Here is a 26,456-nt window from a genome sequence, read left to right as displayed (position 1 = left end):
TATTTTTATAATGCATAAGACAGGAAATGCTGTAGAATGCACTGACTGTGGTATGGTGTGTGCTTTTACTATTATCCCAGATAAAAAGCCACGTCTAAGTTTTGTATTGTGGTTTTATGCAAGTTAATGTGGTTTAGTTTCTTAAAAATAAAACTAAGTATAACTGTACAATTTCTGAACACAGAAGAGTGGTCTGAAAGTAAACCTTGCTGGGAAACAATTGGGAAGGGCAGAAAGGTTTGAATTTCTCAATATTTTTATGTAGTAGTCCCTAAGAAGGTGTGTTGAGTGCCATGATAATGCTGAATCCTGAGTTTTTGTTTTTAGCTCTGAAACTGGAAAGTAAACACTTTTGAGGTGTTCTTAGTGGAGAATGTTTTCCCTTGAGTTTTGACAAATATTGGATTCATAAGTTGTACTCAAAATGTATTTGCATTTTTGGTACGCATTAAAATGAACTTCAAAGCTTAAAAAATTGTTTAAAATTGTCTGTAATGATGTTAAAGAGAAAATCAGAATCACTTCTTGTCTTAAATTATTGTGATGTAGTACACATCTCTCCATAATCTAAATTCATATGTCAATGTCTATACATGACAGCAGTTGTAGGTGGCTAGTCTAATGCCTCTGTTCAAGGATATTAACAGACCTTCGAGAAAACCTGGAGAGATAGTGAAGCAAGGTTAAGGCATAGAAACTGTGCAGGAAATCTGGGAATAAAATTAAATTCTTGAAAATTCTGTGCCTTGATCATGGTAGTGTGTGTCTAGGTGGTACAGCCTGATGACAGTTTGGCATAGGGTACTCTTAAAATAATTGGATATGATCGAGGGTTGGCAGTTGCCATGCTGCCAAGCCAATGGTTGAAGACTTTTTTTTTTTTTTTTTAATTGGCATAGATGCCATAATCCACTGAAAACTTGTGTGTTGCTACCTGAGCTGTTTTAGGTTATGAAACACAGAGTGGTGGTGGTAATATTTTAGCTTAGTTTTTGGTGTTTTTCTTTAATTTAGGAACAATGTGTATCTCACTACCAAAAATTGCTATTCACTTCTGTATTCATAGCTCTAGATTTTAGGAAGATGGAGTTATGTCCAGTATTTTAGAAATCAGATGGTTCCATTTGCTGAAGAGTAAAATGAAAAATATTTACTATAAATAATCTACACTTATTATTATGTGGCCAGTTTAGAAATTCCCAACCTGCAGCTCTTCAGAAGACATGATTTTGCTCTGTATGATTATTGTTCTTTCTACTCTTTATTCTGACTCTAACCCCCAGTCACTGTAAATCTGTAGCCAAAAGCTAATGTTATATCTTGGTTTTGGTAGAGGCTGACTACACTTGTGGAACTGGGAAGCAGTTGCCCTGAAGTTGCCAGTAATACATTAACCTGGAGGGATCTTAAATATCTTCACAGTGGTCAGTGTTGCAATGCCAAAGCTTCATGTTCAGCTGTCAAAGAACATGCTTTCCTATTCTTTCTGTCATAAGAAGCTCCAATATTTGGTTTTATTCTGGCAAGACCACTAGATCTGACACACTGAGAAAACCACACTGTATATTTCCTCGATTTCTATAGTGAATCCAGCTTCAGAATTGCCAGTACTAGGTTGAAGGAATTATATGTAATGGTATCAAAAAATATGCAAGTAGGTGATATAGACAATAATAGAAAAACCTGCTTTTGCAGGAATAAATTTATCATGGATAACTTGGTGCAGAATATCTGGAAGATAAGGAAGGATAGGCTTGCCGCAGAAATGAATTAGTAAGTAAGAAGGTTCTCCTGAATAGTATGAACAGCCAACACTACCTCTAGAAATGATGATGTGATGTTCTTGATACTACTTGTGAGTCTAGCAGTAAATTATGACTAGTGAGTGTACCTAACTTTCCAAAATTTCTGTAGTCCAGCTGCTGGAAGAGTAAGAAGCTATATTTGTTACTGCTTCTGAATACATCTTTTCAACAACACTGAATTTAGAGGAGTAGAATGAGACAAATAAGTTAGCAATATGGGATACTTCCCTACTTGATGAAATTGAAATAGCAATGATTGTTTACACTCAAGACATGTGAAATTGTGGCATGCCTCAGCAAGACTATATAAAAGGGTCTGTACATGTTTGGAACTGGTATTTTCCTTTTGATGGGACATGGGACAAGGCAGTAGAGATTCCTTTGTGTCTCCAAGGAAAGCAAGACACTTCTTGAAACGGCTTATTTTTTATGTTCCTTGTTGTAACAAAATATGTAGGCTTACAGTGCTTGACTAGTTTTCCTGCACAATGGCCTTTTGTCTTTATTGTCTGTCTTTTGAACCTACAGATTTTCTATGGCACACCATGTTGCTCCTCCTTTGCTGCCATGCTTCTGTTGGAACTTGTTAATTAGTTCCTGAACAGCTTCCATTCTCTCGTTTGGGATATTTGCCACACGTCAGGCATAGGCTTTTGTGTTGCTGCTCTGTGTCAGTTACTATTCTGAATATGTCAAAAGCTGAGTAGAAAGCTAACTTAAGTCTAAGCACAGCTGCTGATTTGAGCATTACTTAAGACTTATTGGTAGACTCCTTTTCCAGAGATGCTTCTAGCCATGCTGTGTGGGCTTGATGTGTAAAATACCTACTGGGCTATCCCTTGCTAAATTGTCTTGGCTGCTTGTATTGGCTTTTTATAATTTTGTATATAGTGTCACCATTTCTACGTCCACTAATGAGATCACCTTTCAAATGTGTAACTATTTTTCATAGTATAGGAAGAACATAGGAGGCTGTTCCTGCTTTCCTTGTGTAGGTTATAACTCCTTTTTTCTTTGAAGCCTCAAGCACAATCAAAGACAGACTGTCACATTAAATGTATTATGGGATGCGTTTTTTACAAAATTATTTGCCTAAAATAAAGTGGATGAACAGACTGACAGTCGAATTCGGGACCTTTGCAGAAGTCTTCACTGGAGCAAAAAATGAGATGGCCAGTGAAGGAAATTTGTGATTCCATGCTTAGGAATTCTTCTCCCCTACTGCAGATCAGGGTATCCAGGGCCATGTGTCAGCACTCATGCTGAGGATCTAACTGATCAGTATGCCTTTGGAGCAGCAGGGACAATCCCAAGACTACGCTGAGGTCACTCAGGTGACAAATAACTTAGCAAGGAGGTGGGAAGATCTCCAGAAAGATCAGCTGCCAGAAATGTGTCTCATAGACTGAGACACGCAAAGCTGTAGAGGGGTTACTTCCCTTAAAAAGAGATTTGTACCAAGAAAAAAGTATCTACATTTAGAGCAAGTTCATTTTGATAAAACTTCACTGAGTAGTAGTACAATACATCATTAAAAAAACAGGGAAATATTTAGGGGGTTTGTTGCATATATATGTATACCAACAAAAGTAATGCCAAGTTTCTAAGATGATACTCACAGAGGTGTTTAAAAACTCATTAATTCACTATGTGTGTGTTTGTTGATTCCTGAGGATATTGCTATTAAATACTGTGGCTTTGTTTTTGCCTTCAGCAAAAGTACTAGATCTTCCACTCATTAATTCTACTGCTGAAAAATAAACAGTGCCATAACTCATGGAAATCCATTGCCTCCCAGTAAGGGAATTACAATGAGTTGCATAACAAGATTTTCTGAAAATACCACATGGGCACTGATTTATTGTCATAGTTAAAGGTGAATCACAATGTGCAGGCTTATGAGAACATATAGCAATGCCTTTAGGGGTATTACCTTCAGTGCAGTGCTTTAGCTGGATGCTTTAGCTGGTCCAGAGAAAATGTTAGGCTTACTAAGGGATTGGTTTTGTATGGTGACTGTGAGGATCCTGTGTCTGACGGTGGCTATTACCTGTTTGGAAGTAATATTTCAGGTAATTTTTTGTTCTTTTACTTTTCTGTGCTGGAATTTGGTATGTGTATATCATTCTGATGTACAAGATCATGCAGAGTACAGGAGTACAGAGTAGAGTACAAAGGAGTACAGGAGATTTGCATATAATGTACCTTATGCAACATGTGTACCTCCATCAAGATGCAAATGTGTTCAGACACCTGCACACACAGGACATAACAAACCTCTTTATATTAGTCTGCTAGCTCTTGGAAGTTTTATTACAGCATGGAAAATAATTCTTTAACAAACTGTTTCAATAGTCAGTGTTTTTAAGCACATCTAAAGCTTTTGTTTATGTTGTATCTGTGGGTAAAGAGACATTGATTTGGCTGAGCAGGAGAGGCTACATGTTGTAATCCTGGCAATGTCCTCTAGAGAACTACATCTCTCATTGTGCCAGATCATCCTTCAGGTGTTTCCTGTGTTCTTGTTGGGGAAGGTCAGCAAGTGAATGGAAAGAAAGCTCAACATGATACTGTTCATAGCATGTTCTTACCGAAACTTTGGGATTTGATTTTTATAAGAAGTTATTAGAAGTTTCCTTATAATGTGATGAGTCCTTATATCATTTGTTTAACCTCTGTTTTAAGTTATTATCATTTTTAGTTACTGAGGAGAATTTACAGGAAATAAGGATGCTCTTTATCACCATCTGAAGCTAGAGGCTTTTAAAGTAGTCTAGATGACAGGACACCTCTGGATGCAGTCTGATTGGTGCAAGGCAGCTGCTCAAAATACAAGCAGCTACACTTGACCTCTGCACAGTCAGGACCAGTTGTATTCTGGGGATCTCAAAGGATGGGCATTCAAATTCACTGGGTTTTTGGTCCAGTGTTTGACCACCTACGTAACTGTTATATTTGTATGTTGGTCAGTGTTTCCTATATTGTAACTTTGGGCTGTGGCTTCTCAACCTGCCACTGTGCAGCTTCAGTCTTCTGTTCCCTCCTGTATAGGTAGTGGAAGACCATTAACACCACAAGGAGATGTCTCTTTTCTTATGGGGGAATGAACCTGCTATGTTCTATGTTACAGCAGAGTTTTGTCCCTTATCCATGTCCTAGATCTAGACTGATTCTGAAGTTTCAGTGATTAACTTAATTTTCATCTGTACGGGCTGGTAATAAGCACTTGATCCAAGCAACAGCTAAACTATTGGAAGTTACTCAGCTGGGCAGTCGCAAGGATAGACTTAATATGATAATGTTCTGATTTTTGCTGAGAAACTAAAGCTGGTATCACAAACAAGGCTGCCTACAAAGGCTGGAAAGGGACTTTTTGCAAAGGCCAGTAACGGTAGGACAAGGGGGAAATGGTTTTTAACTGAAAGAAAGTAGAATTATATTGGACATTAGGAAGAAATTATTTACTGTGAGGATAGTGAGGCACTGGAACAAGTTGCACAGGGAAGTTAATTGCTGCCACATCCTTGGCAGGGGCTTGGAGCACTTGGACATTTTGTCTGGTGGAAGGTGTTGGGAGGGGGGTTGGAACTTTGAGGGGCAGAGGGTGGTCTTTAAGGTCTCTTGCAATCCAGACTATTCTCTGAGTCTATGATCTGTTGCTTTCATCATGCTCTACTGTCCTTTAATTGATTACTTGTTAATCTACAGTCCGACTTCACAGTCTGAAAACATTAAAGCAGTATATTTACTGTAGTAGAAAACCAGTGTGATTCTTTTAGATTACTGGGGGTTTTAAATACCTTTTTTATAAATTATGTTTAAGAGACCTTAAACCGCCCAAAGTAATAAAAATAGAATTACTAGAAGAAAAATAGATAAGTAAATTTGTGGATAAAATGATAGCCAAGTTAAAAATTGTAGAAGTAATCTGAAAATTTTACTAATGTGTATTTTGAAAAGGACAGTACTTTCTAGCTAATGCCAAGGAATAGATTTGGATTTACTATTTAACTTAAAGGTGGTTTAAGCATCTGGCATGGAACAAGTTCCCTTTCATGTGTGAGCTAAACACATTTCTTGAAAGACCTGTTGTCTTTCAGAATCATTTGACCTCATCTGGCAATTTTTTCCTGTTTATTTAGAAAACGTAGGCTACAATTGCCAGTTTTGTCATGTGATGACTAACATCACTGTAATATAATGGAATGTTGTGTAAACAAATAAAAAAGCTTATACTTCAAAACATGGAAGAAGGGGGTGAATTTGTTAAAGAAAAAGGAGCTTTTTGAGAGAATATACAATCAGGTTTGATGTATAAAGTTATGAAATAGATTAATTTGATGAGATGCTGAAACTTAAAATCAGTCTAGAAGATTTCATGGTGTTTGCTCTGCTGACATTTTAGATTCTTTTATTTTTCCCTCAATTTTACTTTCTTCTATATATGAATAGAACTGCTAGTTGTTTTGCTGAGGAGCTTGGACAATTGGATTTCATAGGTTTTTTTCTGCTTGAGTCCGTGAGTGCATGCCAAGTGATTTTGCTGTAAAAGCTAAATCCAGTGTACACTTGATAATTGGCTTATTAGATGCTAGTTGTAACAGGTCACGTTATTAAAAAACTTTGCTCTTTTCAGTCCTTTGTCTCAATTTCTAACTCCTTTAACTAGAGAAATCATGAGGCATCATGAACTTTTGGAAACTTAATGAAAGGTGTGTGTGCTGGAGACCTCCTACTTACCTCTGTTGCTTAAGAGCTAGCATGAAAGCCTTTGCCAGTTTCCTTCTGCTTCTGTTCTGATGAAGCCATAGTTTGCAAGACCCTTAATCATTCAGTAATCTTTAAACAATTTGATAAAAACTGCCCAAGTAGTAGACTTGGGAAAAATATGTTTTAGTGAGGGCAGAAACTTTGGTATCTTATAGTTGATGAAGATCATAGCATTGGTTAGAACATCATTATGCTGGGTTTAGATATCAGATGTTACTGCTTTAGAATAAATCTGTTACTGAAATTCAGGGGTTTGGAGGCAGTGTCTAGCATTTCAATTTATCTTGCACATTACCTTAGTTGTGCATCGCTGTGTTTCTTCTGTGTGGAAGATGTTTCGGCCTGAGGCATTTGAAACTCATAGGTCTACTCTTGCTTATTCAGAGAGTATCTCCTACACTTCAAATGGTCATTGTCTCACTTTATGGTTCAAAAATTGACTAAACCACTGAAATGTTAAATATACGCTAGTGCTGACTGGAATTTTAATATTACGCTGTATGGTGTCTCTTTCATCAACTTACATAGTGCATGGAGATTGTATAAGTGATGGTCTCTGCAGTGCAACCTCACAGATATAAAACATGAAAAAAATGAGAATACCACAATATTCAGGGAAATGTATAGGGGTTTTGCAACCTTTCTTCTTCAAAAATATCACACTGACTTTATCATGATCCTATATGTATATTGGTTTGACCAATATATCCTATATATATATTGGTTTGGCAGTTTGCTGTTAGCTTGCTACTGAATGATCTAGTTGGTAGAGATGGGTGTTAGCTTTCCAGCTTTACATGCATACATGCTTTTTCTTTTTTTTACATGAATCTATTAGTTCCTAATTAGAGTGGAAAGTGTGAAGAAATGTATCTTAAACACACAGTGCACAAAAACGCATGCCTTTGCCCATACAACCCTCTTATGCAGAATTTGATGCAAGACACTACAACCTTTTTAGGCAATTTTGATGGGTCAGTATTGGGAACACAGCTTGTCTTAAGACACTTTCAGACATTCTGTGCACGAGACTATTTTAGAAGTAGAACAGCATGTGTGTGGGAGGACAGAAAACTACCTCTACAGGGTGATCTGATACTTCCTATTCTGAGTAAGTACCGAGCCTTTCCTGTGTGTTAGCATCTGGGGGGTCGGTTGGGTGCCACAGCAGAGAGAGTCTTGCTGCTGCTATTTTTTCAGAACAGATGCAAAAAGTATGAAAGGTCAAAGAATGAAAATAAAGTGAAGGATTTCAGTTTCTCTTCTAGCCATCCAAATCCTCCATTCTGAAACAGTTCACTATCTTGACTTTGAATAAATCCTTCCCTTAGATTTCTGTCTTGGGAATTTTTCTTTCCTTTGGCTTGCACCGCTTTTGAAGTTTCAGCTGAAATTTTGAATACAAAGCTAGCAAATGGCTGTGTTTCAACAGTTCTTTCTATGAAATGTCACTTTGCTTTGTCCTCAGGGAAGAGATAGGAAACACATATCTTGATTGATAGAAAGAACCCGAAGTGAATTTGCAGATTAAGAGTTTGCTTTTTGCATTGGGTAATCCTGAAATTAGCACTAGAATAAGTGGTAACAGAAGTTCTCCAAAAGAGGCTTCTTGATTGAGGGTTGTTTCTGAAACATCAAATGCAACAGATGTGAGACCTGGTAGTCTGATAGTTCCTATTTAATTTTTAAAAAAAAGTCCATGTCATATCCGTATTATCGGTATCTAAACAGTGCATCCATAGAGAGTGAAAATAAAATACAGTGAGAACAAATATAGCGGGTAGGTACAGAGGAAAACCAGGAGCATATTCCTTCTTTGCATTTGCCCAGTCTATCATAAGAATGGCAGTTGTGGTGACTCTACTGGAATTTATTTTGCTTTATGAGAGCTTGGGATTTGGATTAGTTTAGTATGGAAAGATGTATTAGCACTAGATTTCCTAGTGTTAAAAAGGGTTAGATGATGTGGTTAAAAGTTATTATATTTCATTACATTCTAAATACCATACTTAAAAGTTAAGCTTGTGAAGAAGTATCAGAGAGTGAATTGTTTCTTACTGTATTTGATGCCATTGTAATGATTGAGCTAGCAGTCAAAATTGACTCTGATGTTGTGGAGACAAGTATTTTAAGCTGTGTAACTTTCTAGTGTTTATGAATGCACAGTCATCATTTTGCTTTTAAAAAAGAAAACTTTTTGGAGGCAGTAAATATTAAGTGATTATTCTCTGACCACAAAAAACCATTCTGCAAAGCAACTCTCTAACATGAAGATGTCCATGCGTACAGTAGTTACTCTGTTTCCTAGTTTCTTACAGTTTACTTTACTGAGATCCTAAGACATAAAAAGCTGGGACATCATACAGCTGAATAAAGAAGATTTCTGTGTGGAAAAAGACAGTTGTCACTTTTTCTTATTTTGTAAATAAATAAAATTATTGGGATAAATTAAATAGATATGTAATACAAGAAAGTTGCCATATGTATGAATTTTAATAAAGAAGCATTGTTTTCAGAGATTTTGAATTCACAATATGGCAATAATATATCATCCCCTGAAATGATTTTTTTTCGGTTTCCACCATGTATTGTTTTATGCTTTAGTGTACATTCCTCATCTACACCTGCAATGCTACTTTCATTTGAGGGCAGCCTGCTGCAGGTAAAATACATGCAGACTTCTGTGTTGTAAGGTCCTTTGCAATGCTGTGTGTCACATTTCACATAGACTTGGATTTCTGATATGTCAGCCATCTCAAAATATCTGGTGTAGAATTAGCAGAACATGCTCTTCTGGAGGTTAACAGATTCTTTAGCTTTTGATACCCAGGAAATGTAGGCTGGCACTTGACTTTGGAATATCTTTGTATGAGACTTCATACAAAGGTTGACTTCGCTTGCAACTTTAACTTTTAGCAGAAAAGTAATTGTCAGCCTCCCATGATTTAAGTGATATCACTTACTATTTTTTTTTTCATGTTTGAGACCTTGGTGTTACTCTGCATGTCTTAACCTTTTCTTTTTTTTTTGGAGAGGAACTCTCATGAAGAGCAGAGAGGGTACTGCAGAAAGCAGAAAAAATTCTAAAGCTTGCCTAATTCACAAGTGTTGCTATTGCTTATGAAAAGGGCTCGAGCTAAAGAAACGCAGCCTGACCTCTGGACAAAATCTGTAGATAATGAAAAAAGATCACTTCTTCCCTGAAAGCAAAAAATACAGGGGAGTAGAAAGCAAATTTTACATATTTCTGGACCCATCAGTGGCATTTGTGTGTTTAAAAAAAATAAATTACAGTTTTGACTTTCTTGCAACAAGTAGTCTTTGGAACATTGAAAAACAGCATTTCAATGAAGTATTTGTCGCTTTGCTGGAGGGCAGGTTAAATACATGGTATAATTAGTTTAACTTTTTGGGCAAAGGTTTAAAATGGTTTAAAGTTTCAAGAAACTTGCAGAGTTAAAATATTTTGTGTGATGCAACTATTGGAGGCTTTCTGATTTCTGATCTGGTATTTCAAAGGAAATGCATGTGGGTGCAAAGCGTCACTCGCAGGTTAAGAATAGAAAAGATGAATTTTTACTTCATTTCTATGGTAACTGAAATGTGATCCAGTTTTACTGCATCTAGTGCACATTCAAAGCAAGGCTTCTTAGGTGCGTCTTCAGACTAGTTCTATTCCCCTCAAGACATTTAACGTAAGCCTTCTTCTGCTTCAGTTTCAAGATCAGTTTTTCTTTTCTTGATGTAAAGATTGTCTGTTGTGTAGTTTACAGTCCAAATTCTTCAACTTTTTGTCAAGGGAACAAACTGAGAAAAGCCATTAAACGATGGCACTTCATATTCCATTTTCAGGATCCTTTTACAGGTCTTTTCCTCTCATCTCATCGTTGTTGTGCTCCTTGTCACTCCTTGCCCTCCTAGTAAAAGGGGAAGTGCTTTGGCACAAGGCAGAGGGGAAAAATACTTTAATAGATCTTAAACTTTTTTTTAAGCAGTAAAAACTTTTTTTTCAGTCCATTGATACCAAGAGTTTTAGTAACTTGACCTAAACTGCCAAGAAAAATAAGTCAAGTTAGCTAATAATAATATCAACCTACTTCTGTTCCCCTCCTGCTCGGAAAAAAATCCACAAGGAACTCAAATAGAGTAGACAGGACTCACTGTATTTAGGCTGACATGGTTGGGGCATTTGTTTTGTCAGAAGCATCTTGAAGACAAAAGTTTAGATGGTACTCAGAGGTGTGTATGTGTGTGTTGAAGTTCTTTGCACTAGCATCATAAACATTTATTTGTTTTATAGATGACCTTTAGTCACTACTTATTACTAGATTAGTGGTGTGTAAATGTATTCTAAGGGTAATTATTTATGGTATGATATCAAGTGGTTTGAAGCATGCGTGAAGCCTAGTGGGATTAAATTTTGCTGAGCCCTGTCAGCATTTTTTATCTCCTTTTAACACAATGTATATTAATGTCTTCCCTTCCTGAAAGTCATGATTAACTCAGCTGATCAGCCACGGCTTCTCTGGCCCTGGAGAAGACAGGGGCCACTTCCCAAGCACAGTACTTTTAACTCCAGAACATAGAGTCACTCCTTCACCACAAGTCAGTCACACAAGAAGGCTTGTGAGCTGCACAAGGATGGAGCATGGAAAGCCACAGATGCTAGATGGAAATGAGCATAATAACTACGTTTAATTTCTTCCTAAGTAGGAGGTGAATGTACTGCTTCTCAGCTTCTTTCAAATTCAACTTACTGAAAAAATCGGTCTTGTGTTAATTCTTACTGTGTATAAAACATTGTTATGCATGTATTCTTACAGATAAAAGATCTCAAAAAATACAACTTCAAAACGAAATCCTGGCAAAGCTGATATTTATGGTGTTCTATGTAAAAGCTTTGTAACCTTTCCAGGCATGTTCCCCTACTGCTTTCTCTTCTGTTACGTTCCTCATAAAGTGGTGATTTTTTTACAGTGCTCCCTATGTCCTTCTACACATTTTAATTGGTCATTTTGGTTCTGGCTGAGGCCATGTCTATACAGGAACAGCACATTCTAGTAGGTTCAGCTGTGTAGGATGGCAGAATAGTTGCTGTTGGGGAGTCATGATGTGCATTAGATGTCTTGTGATCTACTCCAGCCTAGCTCATCTGGTTCATTCACCTCAATGTCTTTTAGCAATGGAGGAGAATCAGTTAGTCTTCCATTCAGCTTCATCTAAAAAAACAGAACTTGTGCATTCCAAGGTTAGTCTGAAATTAGAATTGAATCATGATAAGTGAGAATGGGTGAGGTTGCTTCAAAAGCATTCTCAGGATCCAAGGTAAAATGGTAATGGAAATGCAAGCTGGGTACTCCTGCAGGAGAAAAAAAAAAAGTAAATAAATTTTATATTTGCTTTCACAGTGAACTGTATTGTGGCACTGCATTTAAATACTGTTCGATAGCTTCATGGAGCTCACATCAGTGGGCACATGTCAGGGGATAACAGTCTGATCGCCTCTGATAAGGAACTCACTTAAGATAAGAGACATGGTTTGCTGGCAGTGCAATTTAACTAATGGTTACTGGTTGACTAGCTGATGATTAGTGGAGAATCATTTACAGTCATTCACAAGATCCAGCACTTTGTTTCTTGCATGCCAGTGATCTTAGCAACAAGTTAAGGAGTAAAATAAGTTACTTAGCACAAAAAAAGAAGTTAAATTGTCATAAAAGCTCATAAACAAGATAAGAAAAATCTAAAATGTTTGGGTGTGTCTACATCTTCTCTGCATGAAAACTCTATTAAAAAGAAGAAATTATGGATGTATGGTTTGGATACATAAATTTGGCTGCTATTTTTTTAAAAGAGGGAGAGGGGCAACTGCTGCAGACATGAAACAATTTTAAGTGTTTAATTAGGGCAGTTTATTTTCATACAGCTGTCTAGATCATCTTTCTATGTCAACATCACAGCCTATTAGAGTATGGGATGTGTAAATACAACTTTTTTATGGATAGAATACTTTATTTGATTGATTGATTGATTTTTAAAAATTCTTTGGAATTAGAGAATTCACTAGTAGTTTTAGCATAGGTCAGATCATTGTATTTAGCTGTTTTTACAGAATTTTATATGTTCCTTGTCATCCCAGCTATTCATAGCATGCAAGAAGGTACTGAAACCTACTGAAATCTGTGAAAGGGAAAAGGTGCAGGACAGGATTAAATATGTTTTGTACTTGCTGACTAAACCCTATGATGTATCTCATAGCTGTGGGCTCTGATTCATGAAGATTTCATCTGTAGCTACTGAAATAGTAGCTAGCCCAGTCGAGGCATATACCTTTGTGCCTTGAGTCTGTGTGGTCTTAAAATCTCATAGCCAATTAGAAATTGAGATCATTAAAAACAAGACTGAGTGAACTTTAAGGTTGAGCTCAAGTGAAACCTTCTTAACACTTTAGCTGTTATGTTAAACTCTAGTTTGTACAATATGCCTTCAACTGATATATTGGATCTGTTTCTAGTGGGTTTTTTTTTCCTTTTTTTCCAGATGCAGGCATTTTTCAGAGTATGGGCATATAATGACTGCACACTGCATGAATTGCTCTGTGTAAGCTCCTGGCTCTGGCCTAAGAAGTGCGGATAGGGTTTTCTTATTTTTCTCCTTCAGATGTAATGCTTAGCTGGAGGCAGGCAACCAAAGCAGCTTTAATTAGGGAAATTCTTTACTGCCTCTAATTTTTTTTTTATTTATGTGTTATTAGATGAAAATTAAAAAATGAAGCTGTGACTCTAAAAATTGGGAAGCAGAGGTTAAGCAGTTCTTGTCTTCTGTCACACAGTATAGGAATCAGAAGAGTCCCTGACTTGGCATTTTGACTTAGTACTGCGCTGTACCCCTTCAGCTCACAGTCAAGAATCATGCAGACTAGAAGTTATCTTGAGTGTATGAGTTCAGAGTTCAGTAAAGATATGTCTGTGACTAACCCTGATCACAGTCAAGGCACTGTTCTGGACATTGCCATGAAGTATATTACAAATAGTGACATTAGGGCATGCAACTAATTTAGTGGCTTCACAGACTATTCTGACACACTTTGATCCTTAAGTCTTGTTTTGAATGACTCAAATTTGATCTGATGATTTGAATACAAATATAGGCAGAAGTTACTGTATGAAACATTGCAAATACCATTTAATAAATGTGGAATTTAGTAAGGTTGTTTACAAATGCTTTGTTGGCCTAAATTTTAGGAGTGGTATCTGTGCTTGTCTGGTACACATCCTGCAAGTAAAAAGACAGTAATACTAGTGTTTTGGTTAACCTCAGAATTTGGTCTCTGTTTTTTGACTCTGCTGAAATATCTTACAGTGTATGCAATATCCTTTCTACAGATGGTTAACTTCTGCATTTATGACACATACTAGTTTTGCCTTTTCAGTGAAAAACATCTCAGATGTTTTCTTTACCTTCTTTTCAGAAAAGACGACGGCGGATTGATCGAAGCATGATTGGGGAGCCGACAAACTTCGTTCACACAGCTCATGTAGGATCTGGAGACCTGTTCAGTGGAATGAATTCAGTAAGCATGAATGGATGAACATAATTTCATATTAGACAGAATACAGGAACACTGTATTTGTACATTGTAGCTTAAGCAATGAGTCTTTCAACTATAAGAAAAAATCTGTATGAAACTGAAGTATGATCTGATAGCATTTTAATTTCAAGTCCTGAAAGCTTGCATTCAAGAAAATTGAATTTGATTTTTTAATTCCTATAGTTATTGATAATGTATTTTAGATGGTGTATAAATGATATAGAATACTTTCTAAAGGAAATTTTCACTCTGATTATATGTATGAACCAAAATAGATATATACTTGAAAATATACTCAGGTATTATATAGAAAAATCCAAGTTGACTAGGTTTCTTACCTTAAATGCCTCAAGTTGTTTTAAATATAGTTTATGTAAAACCTAACTTAAAGCTCAGTTTAAGGTGCACACAAATTTATGTTCGGGTGTTCTTGCCGAGCTTTTTCTATATTCTGTAGCCCTGTTTGCAGTGTGAATTATTTCCAGAGCAAGCAGAGTCACAAGTAAGATTTTGTGGCTTCCTGTAGGAGATAGGCACAATAAATATTTTTAGCTCTTTGTAAGTGAAAAAACAGAAGGTAAGGTAGATAATGAAAACGAGCTTATGGAAATAGATGTATCTTGTACCGCTTCAAATTTCTGTGAAATGTCAATCTGTTTCTGAAGTCAATAATATAAAATATAGAAAATGGTTGTATGTAGATGAAAAATACTTTTTGTCTCTATTAGTCATCATTAAAGGAAAACATTGGGAGATGACAAACACTTAGTGACATAGAGGAAAAATCTCTGTCAGAGGTATCAGATTAGAAAGCAGAGCTAAAAAAGACAGTTATAATGTAGGCAAGAGAGGGCAGTTGTAGTTTCAACTAGTGTAAGTTGGTCTTATTGAGATCAGACAAAAATTTTTGTAATTCAGCATGTGATGAGGAAGGGCAAAGCTAGAAAATTCAACATCAAAAAATGCATTATATTTTCCTGGAAACCACATAGTGGACGGGAAATGATTTCTAGTAAAACCTCTATAAGCAAGTTAAATGGCCAAACACAGATTCCATTTGATAAAATTTAGTTGAAGCCAGTTCCTTATTTAATGCAATATATTAACATTAATATTTAAAGCCAGGATAAATTGAAATAATAAACTGATAATAATGTGAGCAGCTTGTTTGATTACTTTTTTAAGCATGGCTTTTGCTTTTTCAATATTTGTTGTTTCTCCTGAGGGAACCTTCCTCATTCTTACAGCTGAGATGCCTTATTTGAGGTTTGTGTAGATGGCCTGAAGCTTTATTTTTTTCACTTTCTGCCTGTTTGCCCTCACTTTTGTCTTGCATAATACAGAGTTTATTTCTAGATACTAGATAATCATTATTGTCTTTCTATGTAAATTTTTTCATTTTGAATGCTTCTAAGTAGCTCTTTCTCACTTTTTTTCTTTTTTTTTTCATTTGGATAATATGCTGCATCAGTGACCAGAGAGACGTTTCTGATCCTAGATGGAAAGTATCTGAATGTAAAAAAGAATCATTCCCATACCCCCTGCTTCAGAAGCTCAAATCTCTGCTTTCTCACACTGCGTATTTTCTGCCTCTTCTGTAGTGGTCTCCGCATTCATTCTTTGCAGTGTAAATTCCAAGATTACAGCATTAACTTTTGGATGTTCTTCTGCTGCATAGTTTCCTTTATAGTATGGACATTATATTCCTTCAGGAACCTCTTTGTGCCTTCTTTTTTTTAATAGCTTAGGTGAATACCTGCAATTAATTACTGCTTTCACATTTAAATTTTATTCTTTATTCACTTTCTGTCTGCCCTGTGCCTTTTTTCATCAGCATTATTCTTTGTTATACATATTTGCGATTCTGACTGAATAGTTATTTTTGGTTTTTGTTTGCCTTCATTGTAGAGTGCCTTGCTCCTTTTTCAGAGGTGTACTTAAACAGCAGGAGCCCTCTGTGCACTGTTTCTTGTTCATTCCATTTTCTCCCTATTTTGCTTTCACAGTCCATGGTGAAATCTCTTTCTTCTGCTGCCTCATATTCTTCAGTCTTTGATTTAGTGTATTTCATGTAGTGTTCCTTTATTTTCTTTCTCAAGGTCTGTCTGTGCTGTTTCCTAGTTCTGAAAGGGAGGGGAAGAAAAGGAAAGAAGAAAATCTAATAAGCTACATAAGCAGTATAATAGTTTGCATGATCCTTAATGGTTACAATCCTCTTTCCAAAAACTTTAAAATCCTTAAGTCCCATCTAAATTAGACATAAGAGAGGAGAGCCTTGCTGTTACATATCATCAAAGAAAGGCAATGACGTCTTTGGGAAAGAAAAATACAAAAATTGCATTTCACTGTGCTTATTCTTGTTGCTCAAACTGCCTCAAAAGGAGGGTGCTTCAGAAAGAATGCCACCTTATAAACCTACAAATGCGACCTTTTTTGCTCAGCAATTTAAACATTGTATGTCTCCTACAAAAATTTTCACATACCAAATAGCTACTGAACTGTTAATGCAGATTAGTTTCATTTGTTGCATTCTCTGTTTTAGGGGCAGCAGTCTGCATTTAAGACTCATACTGCCTTATCCAGTAACTGGTGTGACTCATGAACCAGAGAAATAAGTCTAACTTTTAGAAATACTCATAAAAGTTTATACTTTAGCTTTGCAATTTGTGTTGATTTGCTGCTCTCCAAAATTTTCAAGTCTTTTAAGCAAGTTGTTAGGGTTAAAGGTGATGTGGCTTGGAGATTTTTGTAGTTCTTTTTTGCTGGAGTCAGAGTTCATTCAGATAAAATTAACAACATCCTATATTCACTCTTGTGAATACGTTTATGTGTATATTAATTATTTTCTGAGGAAAAAAACTAAATTCAAACTTTGTTTTTTTCCTTGGGCAGCAAAAGATGCTTGGTGAGGAAGATGAGCAGCTTGGTAAAATGCGAAAGTTCTTAAATACATCCCCATGCACTTTGGGACACTCTTTTATTGAGTTTGTAGTCTTTGATGTCAGATGGACTAGAAAATTGGTTCTGAGCCCTTTTCCCTGAAGAAGAATAAGATGGTAATATTGCTTTGCTGCAGCTGTATCACTTATTTTAGCAAAAGGCTGAAGTATAAAATGGTTTTACATTGCACTGCTTAAATATATAAAAACACAATCTTTTGCATAGCCTTGCAATATGCCGTATTGTTGAAGATAAAGATAAAAAAAAAACAAGCTCTTTTGTCACATAGGTTTGAAAAACTGCGTGGAAGAATGAGTTTGCTGATGTATTCTGTACATGTGCATGTGTTTTGCTTGCTGTGGAAAAAAGAAATTATTACCTTTGTCTTTGTAGACAGGGAATATTGTGCAAGCTGCTTGGAAATATTTCTCCTGTGCTGTTTTAATACAGCTTTTCAGGAGTATTTTTAGATCTCTGTAAAGGAGGAGCATAGATGAAATAATTTCAAGTGGTGCCCTGCAGACATAGCCTGAGTGAATGTTAATTTCCACTCTTTATGTAGTTGTTATGTGTGCTCTGGGATGCAGAGAAAAAAGGGCCAAACCTTTAAGATTCAAGTTGTCTTCCTGCAGGTACTTGGACATGATTATTTTGACTCATTCAACACAAACAGGAAAGAACTATGGATTCCTGTTTTGCTTGGTGATAGAGGCAGTGAAAATCATAGCAGGATGTGCATGTCTTGAAACATGGGGCACAGAGCGTGTCCCTAGGTATTTATATGCATCAAGCTAAAAATACCTTCAAATCTGTGATATTCAGGGAAGTTCAGATTGACTGTGGTTTAAAAAATAAATGCCCTCCATTTGAAGGAGCAGTATCAATTCAGGGAAGCATTGTATGTCATCACGTAAGTAGATAAATCAAAAATGTTCCACAAACCAAAAGGTACTTTTTGATTTAGAATATCCTAGTTTAGCCCTGTTTTAATAATCTGAATTATCCATACAGAGATTTGCAAGTTGGCTATTAAACTTTTAGTATAATGATGTTAACGTATTGATGAACTTACGGTTCATCACACTTGCTGGAGAACATTTTCCATATAACAAGATAAATTTTAGTTTGTCAGGTGGAGTCGATACCAGTAAGAGATATTTTTATTTTTTGATTAATCAAGTGAAACCATGAATCAGCAAATTTTCTTTAGGAGGGAGGAAGAACTTGCCTCATCACCACTTCTTTCATCTCTTCTGGTGAGCTACAGGCTGAAGTTAAAATTTCAGCAAGCCTTGGATGTACGTGTCTTTGTGCAAGAATAATGTAGCTTTACTGGTAATAAAGGAGCACTTGGAAACTAAATCTAGAAGAAAAAATTAGAAAGCAAGAAGATGCTACAACTCACTGTCTTTCTTCTTTCCTCTACTCTGGTTTTCCCTTCCATCCCCAGGTCAGCTCCATTCAGAATCAGATGCAATCCAAGGGCGGCTATGGAGGTGGCATATCTGCAAATGTTCAAATGCAGCTCGTAGATACAAAGGCAGGATAACCTTGGGGATATTTTTCCTGTAAGTATTTTGTTCTATTTTTTAGGCACTGTTAGAGCAGTATGAAAAACAATCATACTGCTTCATAATTGTCTCCTTATAAAAAACTTATGTGTGTTTATGATGACCAGTAGTAAAATCCATTTCTGAGTAAAAATGTAGATATCTTGTAAGAATGTAATTTCTCACAGAATGGACAGCAGATTGTTCTGACTCTATCAGTCTGACCTTAAGCATGTTTTAACCAAAGGTGATACTGTAGGTCAATCTTTGCAGGTGAAGTTGTAAAGCAAATCTCATAAGAAATTTGTAATGGGATTATTGTACACTTTTTGCCGTGGTTCCTAAGATGTATAGCGTTAAGTCAATATATAGCATTACAATTGGAAAAGATCACTCAGAATGCTCAAAGCTTGGTTTAATGTGTGTTTTCTGTCTTTTAGGTTTATGTGACTTCCTGAATCTTCTTTCCTGTGTCCTCCCTTTTGCCTTGGTGACTGCTTTCTGTGCTCATGACAAGAGAAGTGATGGCTCATTGTTCACCCTTTGCGATTAGTCCAGTGAAAAGTTGCTGTTCTGCTCTGATGATGACATTTATCAGATTGGTCCAACTGTGCCTTTCAGTGGCATGCACGCATTGGCCTCTATCAGTATCATGGCTGTAGAGTTTAGGATTAGTTGTTCCTTTTTGGTTGTTTTAAGGCAAATTAAAGCACCGACCTTAGCTTTCCTCATTCCTCAGAAATACTAATGCACAACATTCTGTTGCTTTTTAGTCTTTTAATCTTTTCTCAAGTAGTTTAGAAATGAATGAATTTCCACTAATGTCGTTAATTGCCTAATGTTCACCCAATTTTTGAAAGGTCTGAGACCTGCAAGCACAAATAATTATTTCATACAAAATCAACAGAGTAGATGACCGCATGCTTTGTGAGGTTGCTTTTTATGGTGGCCTGCTTGGTGCTAAAAGAAAAAAAAAATTGCTTACTGCAGATGTGAAAATTTTTGCTGTGGCACCAAGTCATGCCTGTTTCTGAAAAAGAACTTGTAACTTAGCTGCTTCAGAGTTATGTCTTTATTTTAGTTTTTATCCAATTGGTCTTGAAATAATAAAGAGAGAGCTTGCATTCATGAGGCATTTGTTGTAAATGTTCAGTATATTTATTTTGAAAGAGCTGACCTTGAGACTGAAACCAGTGTAGTAACGTATCTAAGTGTTGTGGAATTGCTTTAGTCTATTTAAACAGAAGAGCAACATGTTTGGCTGCTGCTTTTTCTTAATTTACACCTGTACAGTCATTTCCAGTAGCGGCATGTCAGACTGCCTGCAATATTGGCTGAAAAGTTTAGTAGACCTTTCTAAGTAGTTGGCAGTTTCTCTGTACTAAATATTTAAGGGTCATGGAAGTTGCTAAGAGCAACATACTAATCTGGCAGAACAGGTGCCAATGAAAACAACATACAGGGTGACTTTTTACTAAGTCAGTAAAATGCCTTTTGCTCAGGTTCCAAAGCATGTTCCTTTCACATGTGGTGAAACTGCATTTTAATATTGCACTGTTTTCAGATTATCTCTATAAATGGTCCCTTTTTTCTTGCTGGTGGTTTTAGAGGAGTCAATTATTTGAGGCCTGGTTACATTAAATGTTTATATGGGAAAAAACCCCAAGCCATCCAAACAAATATGGTGTAACTGAGCCTAATCAAATCCATTTTTATATGCAAACATGCATGTAGACTGTTGTTGTAAATGATTCTTTATTCTATTTCTTTTCTTTCCCTGGTTTCACATTGCAACAGCTGTCTGGTTGATTTAAGTATGTATGAACCTAGCTAATCTTCTCTCTCTGTAAACAACACGTAAAATACACAGCCATGGAGGTAGTTTGCCTTCCCTAGGTTATATTTCAGTGGTAGATGTTGCTTATCTGGTTGAATAGTTCAAATTAGGTTGATTAGTATTCAGTGATAAAGATACTGATTCCTGGTGAGATGTTCAATTGTCTGGATGCATAAACACATGGCGGTGCAGTGATACATATTTTTTTAAGGGGTTAGCATTTCCAATGCCACTTTAACAATTACTCTTAAATATATTACAAAACTGTTACAAAATTATTTGATCTTTGTTATTGGGAATGCAGCTTAAATTTGCTTGCCAAACCTATCTTGCACTTGCCAAAATGTTTTCAGCTCAATAGCCAGAAAAAAAATTTACATATTTTTATAACAGACATACTTTTTTTGTACATTGTGTTCATTCTTGAATAAAGTCAGTTCAGTGTTGGCTTGTAGATATTAAAAGGAAAGTATTGACTTTGATTCAATAAATGTTTTCTTTCAGTTTGTGGCCTACACTTTTTCCTTTCAATAAATTGTATTTGCCTTAGAAAAACACTTGCATCTTACAGACAAATTTGTGGTGGAAAGAGTAACCTATTAGTGTCAATAAATAATTTGCAGGCTTGAGTTTTTTTCATGTCACTTGACCCTTTTGTTGCCGAAGAAATTAAACCATAATTTTATCAGTATTATTGTTGCATTGATTTAACGTGTCTGCCAGGGCTTCTGCAAGGAAGGGTGTCTTAAAAACACTTTGGAATCTTTCCTTTTGACTGCAACTCGTATGTTTGTTACTTTCCTGATTGTGCTGCTGGTTACTGTGGTGATGAGAAAAAGGCTTGTCACCATAATATGTTTATCTGCATTAAAAGCACCTGCAAGGCATAATATTGCCTACCTTCTATTTGGGTCAGTTAATTTTTATATTTGACACTCTCAAAGTTTAAACCTTAAGCACTAACTTACTACTTTAAATTTCATGCCAAATTCTTCTAAAGACTGACAATGAATTCTTTAGCTCACGCCAAGTCCATTAAATTGCCAGTTGAGGAAAAAAAGATGGCTAGAGGGAAGTAAGATTCTAAAGGAAAATAAAGATGGAGATAAATCCAGGAGAATACCAATCAACTAAGGGGTTCTTTTTTTAAAATGCTGAGGTCATAGACATTTAAAACTGTCTACAAAGGTGTATCTTGAAGACCAGATGTTCCTCTGTAAGGGCATATTCAGTGACTGACATTAAATCTTACTAAAAATTCCGTGCTGGTTCTGCCAGTGATTAGTAGGATTGCTTAAAAGGCATGTCAGTGAAACTGATTTGGACTGGTCCCATCTACTTACCTGACAGTCCATACTAGCCCTGTTGCTGGTTTGGCACCTAACTGTTGCATACTGACTTACAGTAAAGGTTGAGGTTGTATGGCCAAATTGGTTAGTTTCAACCTGGATCAGTTTCTTAATGCTTATTCAGAGTAAGTATGGGAGTGAGTGTCATGGGATCAGAGATGATCTGTGACGGGGAACATAGATAGCTTAACCTGGCTATGGAAAAACATCAAGCTTTTTCTGAATTAAAAAAAAACAAAACAAAAACAAAAACAAAACAAAAAACAAAAAACAAAAAACAAAAAAAAAAAAAAAAAAAAAAAAAAAAACCAACAAAAACAAAACAAAACAAAAAAAAAAAACCCAAAGCAACAAACACAAAAACCAGCAAACAAACAAGAAACAAAACAAAAAATAGAACCAAAACAAACATCCTGAGCAAAACCACAAACAAACAAAAAACCAAACAAAACCAAAATGAAAACCAACCCAAACCACAGCATTCAGCCTTCACAGCTGTGAATAGATCTACTGGAAAGACTAATTCCAGATTTTGGAAGTTCTTTTTCCATGTACTGTGCTCACCAGCTTTGTCTAGACTGTTCTGTTTGGTTTGGAGGCACAGCACGTTGCCAAAAGAACAACCACATCATCACCAAGAGTCAGCCATCCTCATGCAGTATGATTAATTCATCTTATCAGTGGTAATTCCATCTGTCAGCACTGCGTAAGAAATAACTTTCTACCTTCACACATGCCAAGAGAAATGAGAAGTTCAGAATTCAAGCAAGTTTTCTATTAAGCCTGGAAAACTCAAAGTGCTGGTTGAGTTGGACATAAATTGCTGAATACCAAACTTGCTTCTTTAAATACGAGGCAGAATGAATGGTATAACCCTGTTTATGAATAAGTTGTCATGCAAAAGGCTTTCATTCGTGCCTATTTAGGCATTTGTGTGAGCTTATAGTATTCATTGTCTAGAGACAAATTTATTGTCTGTTGGGAGTGTATTTCAAGAAATTTAATGATGTGTTTTTATATACATGACAGTCACAGAACCTATCAGCATAAAATAAAAGTAGAATGTTATCTTTGGTTTATCAGTTCTTTCAAGTGAAGTGAATATCACTTTTGGACTTGGTTAGCTATCTAAGAGACTTCTGGTATGCTGTGACAGGCATAAAAACAGGGCTGGAGCTCTGATTTTCCAACAGGTCAAGATGTTGATATTTGTAAGAATCATAATAAGCTTTGTTAGTCCAACAAGAGACTGAGGGTAGGAGCATGGTACAGTGACACCTACTATGTATACATGTCACGTTTCCTCCAAGTGCTAAGCAGTAAGAAGGCTTTATATATTGATGTCAGCATTCCAGGACTACTAGTCTTTTACCAGTGCTCTGCATATTAGAGTCCATGGCGTATCTCTGTTGCCCAAGAATATGGTTTGTTTCACCCATACTATGCCTTCAGTTGCAGGAAGGAGTTGTTGGCTTTCAGTTTTTTAAATCTCTCGCTATTACATCAGTTTTTGTAGGTCCTAACTGATTTGAAATAATCTGCCAGGCAAAATCAACATATATCAAATTTGTGCTTTTCCTGGTGGGATGCACCAGGTGAATGACTCTTGTTGATGGGGCAATGGTGTGAGGAGCCCTCATGCACCACAGAGGAGTGTGGGTTTATCTTTTGCACCTGCTGTCACTCATCGTGATCCCTCATCAGGGAGATTGGCTGTCATTGTGCAAGGCCAGTTCTTAAAACATTGCTTCAAGGAGGAAGATGAGTACTGCTTGAAATTGGTTTTGAAGTCCTCAGCCTTCTTGAAATGCGACAACTAGAGAAATAGCTATTCTGAAACAGTTTTCCTTAGGAAATCTTTACACTGTCAATAAAACTTTCAAAGAACCGTACACCTTGGAAAATAGTACTGGTTGATCCTAAAGGACATTTTGGCACTCCACGGATTTTTTTCACTTGTCAAAATTCCACCTTCTGGAACAGTAAAATTAATATGTATGGTATATGCATGAAGCAATAGAGTAATGCAATGGGGCATTGTGCAGCAATGTTTCACATTTTTTGTTTCACATTTTTTATAATAGAAAAAAACATTTCCAAAGGTGGAAATATGGAATAAAAAAATCACATTTCAGTAAGCAGTATTCGGTTTGGAGGAATGGGGGACAGCAGGGATGGCAGATATGAATGATGGGTGAGTGAAAAGAAAGAAGAATAAGTGGGGAGAAGGGTAAACCTTGATAAATTACCAAGCACTGTATGTATTCCCCATGGCATTGCTTTCAAGAAGGAACCATTGGCAACAACCACAAAAACCAGAGCCGTGCAGCAAGGTTGTTAATTTTTTACTGTTTTAGGGAGTAGGTTCCAAGACAACTACTCTTTCTGAAAGTTGCAATGGATGTTTGGTTTCCAGCTGGCATAATCAGGATTCATAGCGGGAATAGGAGCAGGCCAGGGCAACAGGGCATGGTGAACAGAGCTGGGAAATGAGACTCATTTTGACAATATTCATAGTCCATATTAAATGTAAACTATTTTTCCTACTGTGAACATACATAGGATGGTGAATGGATGGCCAAGCAGCTTCACATCTCTTTAAAACTTACTCAGAAGTCTGTTTCCAAACTCATTTACTGAACCTGGACAAAATCAAGATAATACTTGAACCTACTGCTATAGATTAAAGTCCCACTATTTAGTTTTATTTACTAGAACCACCCACTTCTATCTCCTTATATCTAACTGCAATTGCGCAGATGTTTTTTTCCTCAAAGACTGCCAAAATGCACCCAGCCCAGTCCATGGAAGGGAATTAAATTTCCATGCCATGATTTAATTTAAGAGCTTCCTTGCTCATTCTCTGAATCACAACCAGAGCACTGGAAATATATGAGAGAAAGAAATACTGTGGCTAAACCAACAGCTTTGTAAAACCTTGAACTGTGAAGTTATGTGAAGATGACTGCTTACTAAAATGATTTTAAGTAGTATTTTCAGCCTCCTACAGTACACTTGCATAGTGTCGTAGAAGAAAATTAAAATTTTCTGACCTATGTAGATGCAATGGCCCATACTGTCTGCAATGTATATGCCATAAGGAGACATAATTTCTTCTCTAAGAGTTCCTAGCAATTTCTGAGAGCACAGGCACTTCTCAGCTGCTGTGTGAGTCCTCCATTATGGAGCAGCACTTCAAACATCCATCCCACAGCAATGTGGAGGCCAACACAGCACTGATAGGATGGACATGGTATCCCAAGCCAGTGCCAAAGCCATTTTGTGCAAGAGACTTGCAGCTATTTTTGTCAGTGCTTACAGCAGGTAAAGCCTGATGAAAGTGCCATGCCCCCAGCTCAGTGCGCCTGCAGGGTTGGCTAACAATGTGCCACCCCAACAGCTGCCCTACTCAAAGGGCAGCTGAGACAGCCCCAAACTCCCCCAGCCTCCCCATACACTAAGTAAGGCATTTACATCACATTCCTGGACTGCACTGCTGTCTTCCCAAGTGCAAATTTGCACAGTACTGCACTAAGAAAATCCTTTTCAAATCACATTTCCTAAGAAAGGGCACTTGGTTAACTCTGTCTAAAGAAGGTCAGATTCTCCTGCTCCCTGCCCCCATAAAGCAGGATTATGCCAGCACAGTCAGCTAATGGAAGTGCAGCTGGAGCTGGCTATTATCAATACAATAATCAGAGCTGTCACTGCTTGGAAAACTGTGATCAAGTGTGTGCAGCTGCTCATTTGAATAGCTTTCTCACTGAGGAAGGCTATCCACACCCATGATGAAAAGTCCTTTGGCTATCCCCACCCATGATGAAATAGACATGCCTTCTAAATTTAAGGTCTTTAAGTAAGAAATTTCCACAATCCTGTCCAACAAACCATGCCAAAGGGCCCATAACCTTCTTCTGCCCTGCCCCATTATTTGCAACATTGGTATTCACATTACAATATGTTTTAAAAGTTTTAACAAATATTTAGGTAATTAGAAAGTGGGCACTAGCCTCTCTGGATGGGCAATTGCTTTAGGTTCCATACTGTCTCATGGTAAAGCCAGTTTCACAGCACACTGGACTATTTCCTGGTTGAGAAATCTACAGTCCAATCCTCTGACCATGAATGAACCTGCAAATGAGAATGGCTTTTTCTAAGCAGACCAAGAGAATCCGAAATCAGAGAGATGCAAAGAGTGTAGAGGATTTTACAGAACTAGGAATATTTTTCTGTGGTTCAGGATTTCAATTCTTTGCTTTTTCTTCTGCACAACCTCTTGCCCAAATGTCAGGTACACCGCAAGGTCTGCATTTTTATTCCTTCATTGTGTACTACTTAAGGTTTTGGGGCTCCTGAGAACTATTTCTAAAGACTGTGTTTCTTGTTTCACACATGAGGAATGTCTTATTCTCCCACCATTAATGGCATGATAGCCGTATCTCAGTGTATTGTCAGGAGTATGCAGCTGGAGCGAATGAATTTAAGTGAGATTTGAAAATGCAGGGACACTGCCCCTGAATTTCTACAATGCTCTTAAAGCAGTAGCACCAGCAGTGTTTTGAAAGTTGTTTGGTAGTTAAAACCTTCTAAAAGGCAGATTTTGCCACATTCTGC

General features: G+C 36.8%; 1 protein-coding gene across 2 annotated transcripts in view; it reads left to right on the top strand.

Moving 5' to 3' along the window:
- Positions 1–22,202, top strand: part of CDC42SE2 (CDC42 small effector 2) — an 83,482-nt gene extending 61,280 nt beyond the window's left edge. For both annotated transcript variants that reach the window (XM_083884356.1, XM_083884357.1), the window contains exons 5-7: positions 14,047–14,148; positions 18,557–18,674; positions 19,097–22,202. In XM_083884356.1, coding sequence (XP_083740482.1) covers positions 14,047–14,148; positions 18,557–18,655 — 201 coding nt within the window. In that variant the 3' untranslated portion in view covers positions 18,656–18,674; positions 19,097–22,202. The remainder of the gene's footprint in view (positions 1–14,046; positions 14,149–18,556; positions 18,675–19,096) is intronic.
- The last annotated feature ends 4,254 nt before the right edge of the window (positions 22,203–26,456 follow it).

Source organism: Zosterops lateralis (genome assembly GCF_965231275.1).
Source record: "Zosterops lateralis genome assembly, chromosome: Z".
Taxonomy (NCBI): Eukaryota; Metazoa; Chordata; class Aves; order Passeriformes; family Zosteropidae; genus Zosterops; species Zosterops lateralis.
This window is presented reverse-complemented; position numbering and strand designations above follow the sequence as displayed.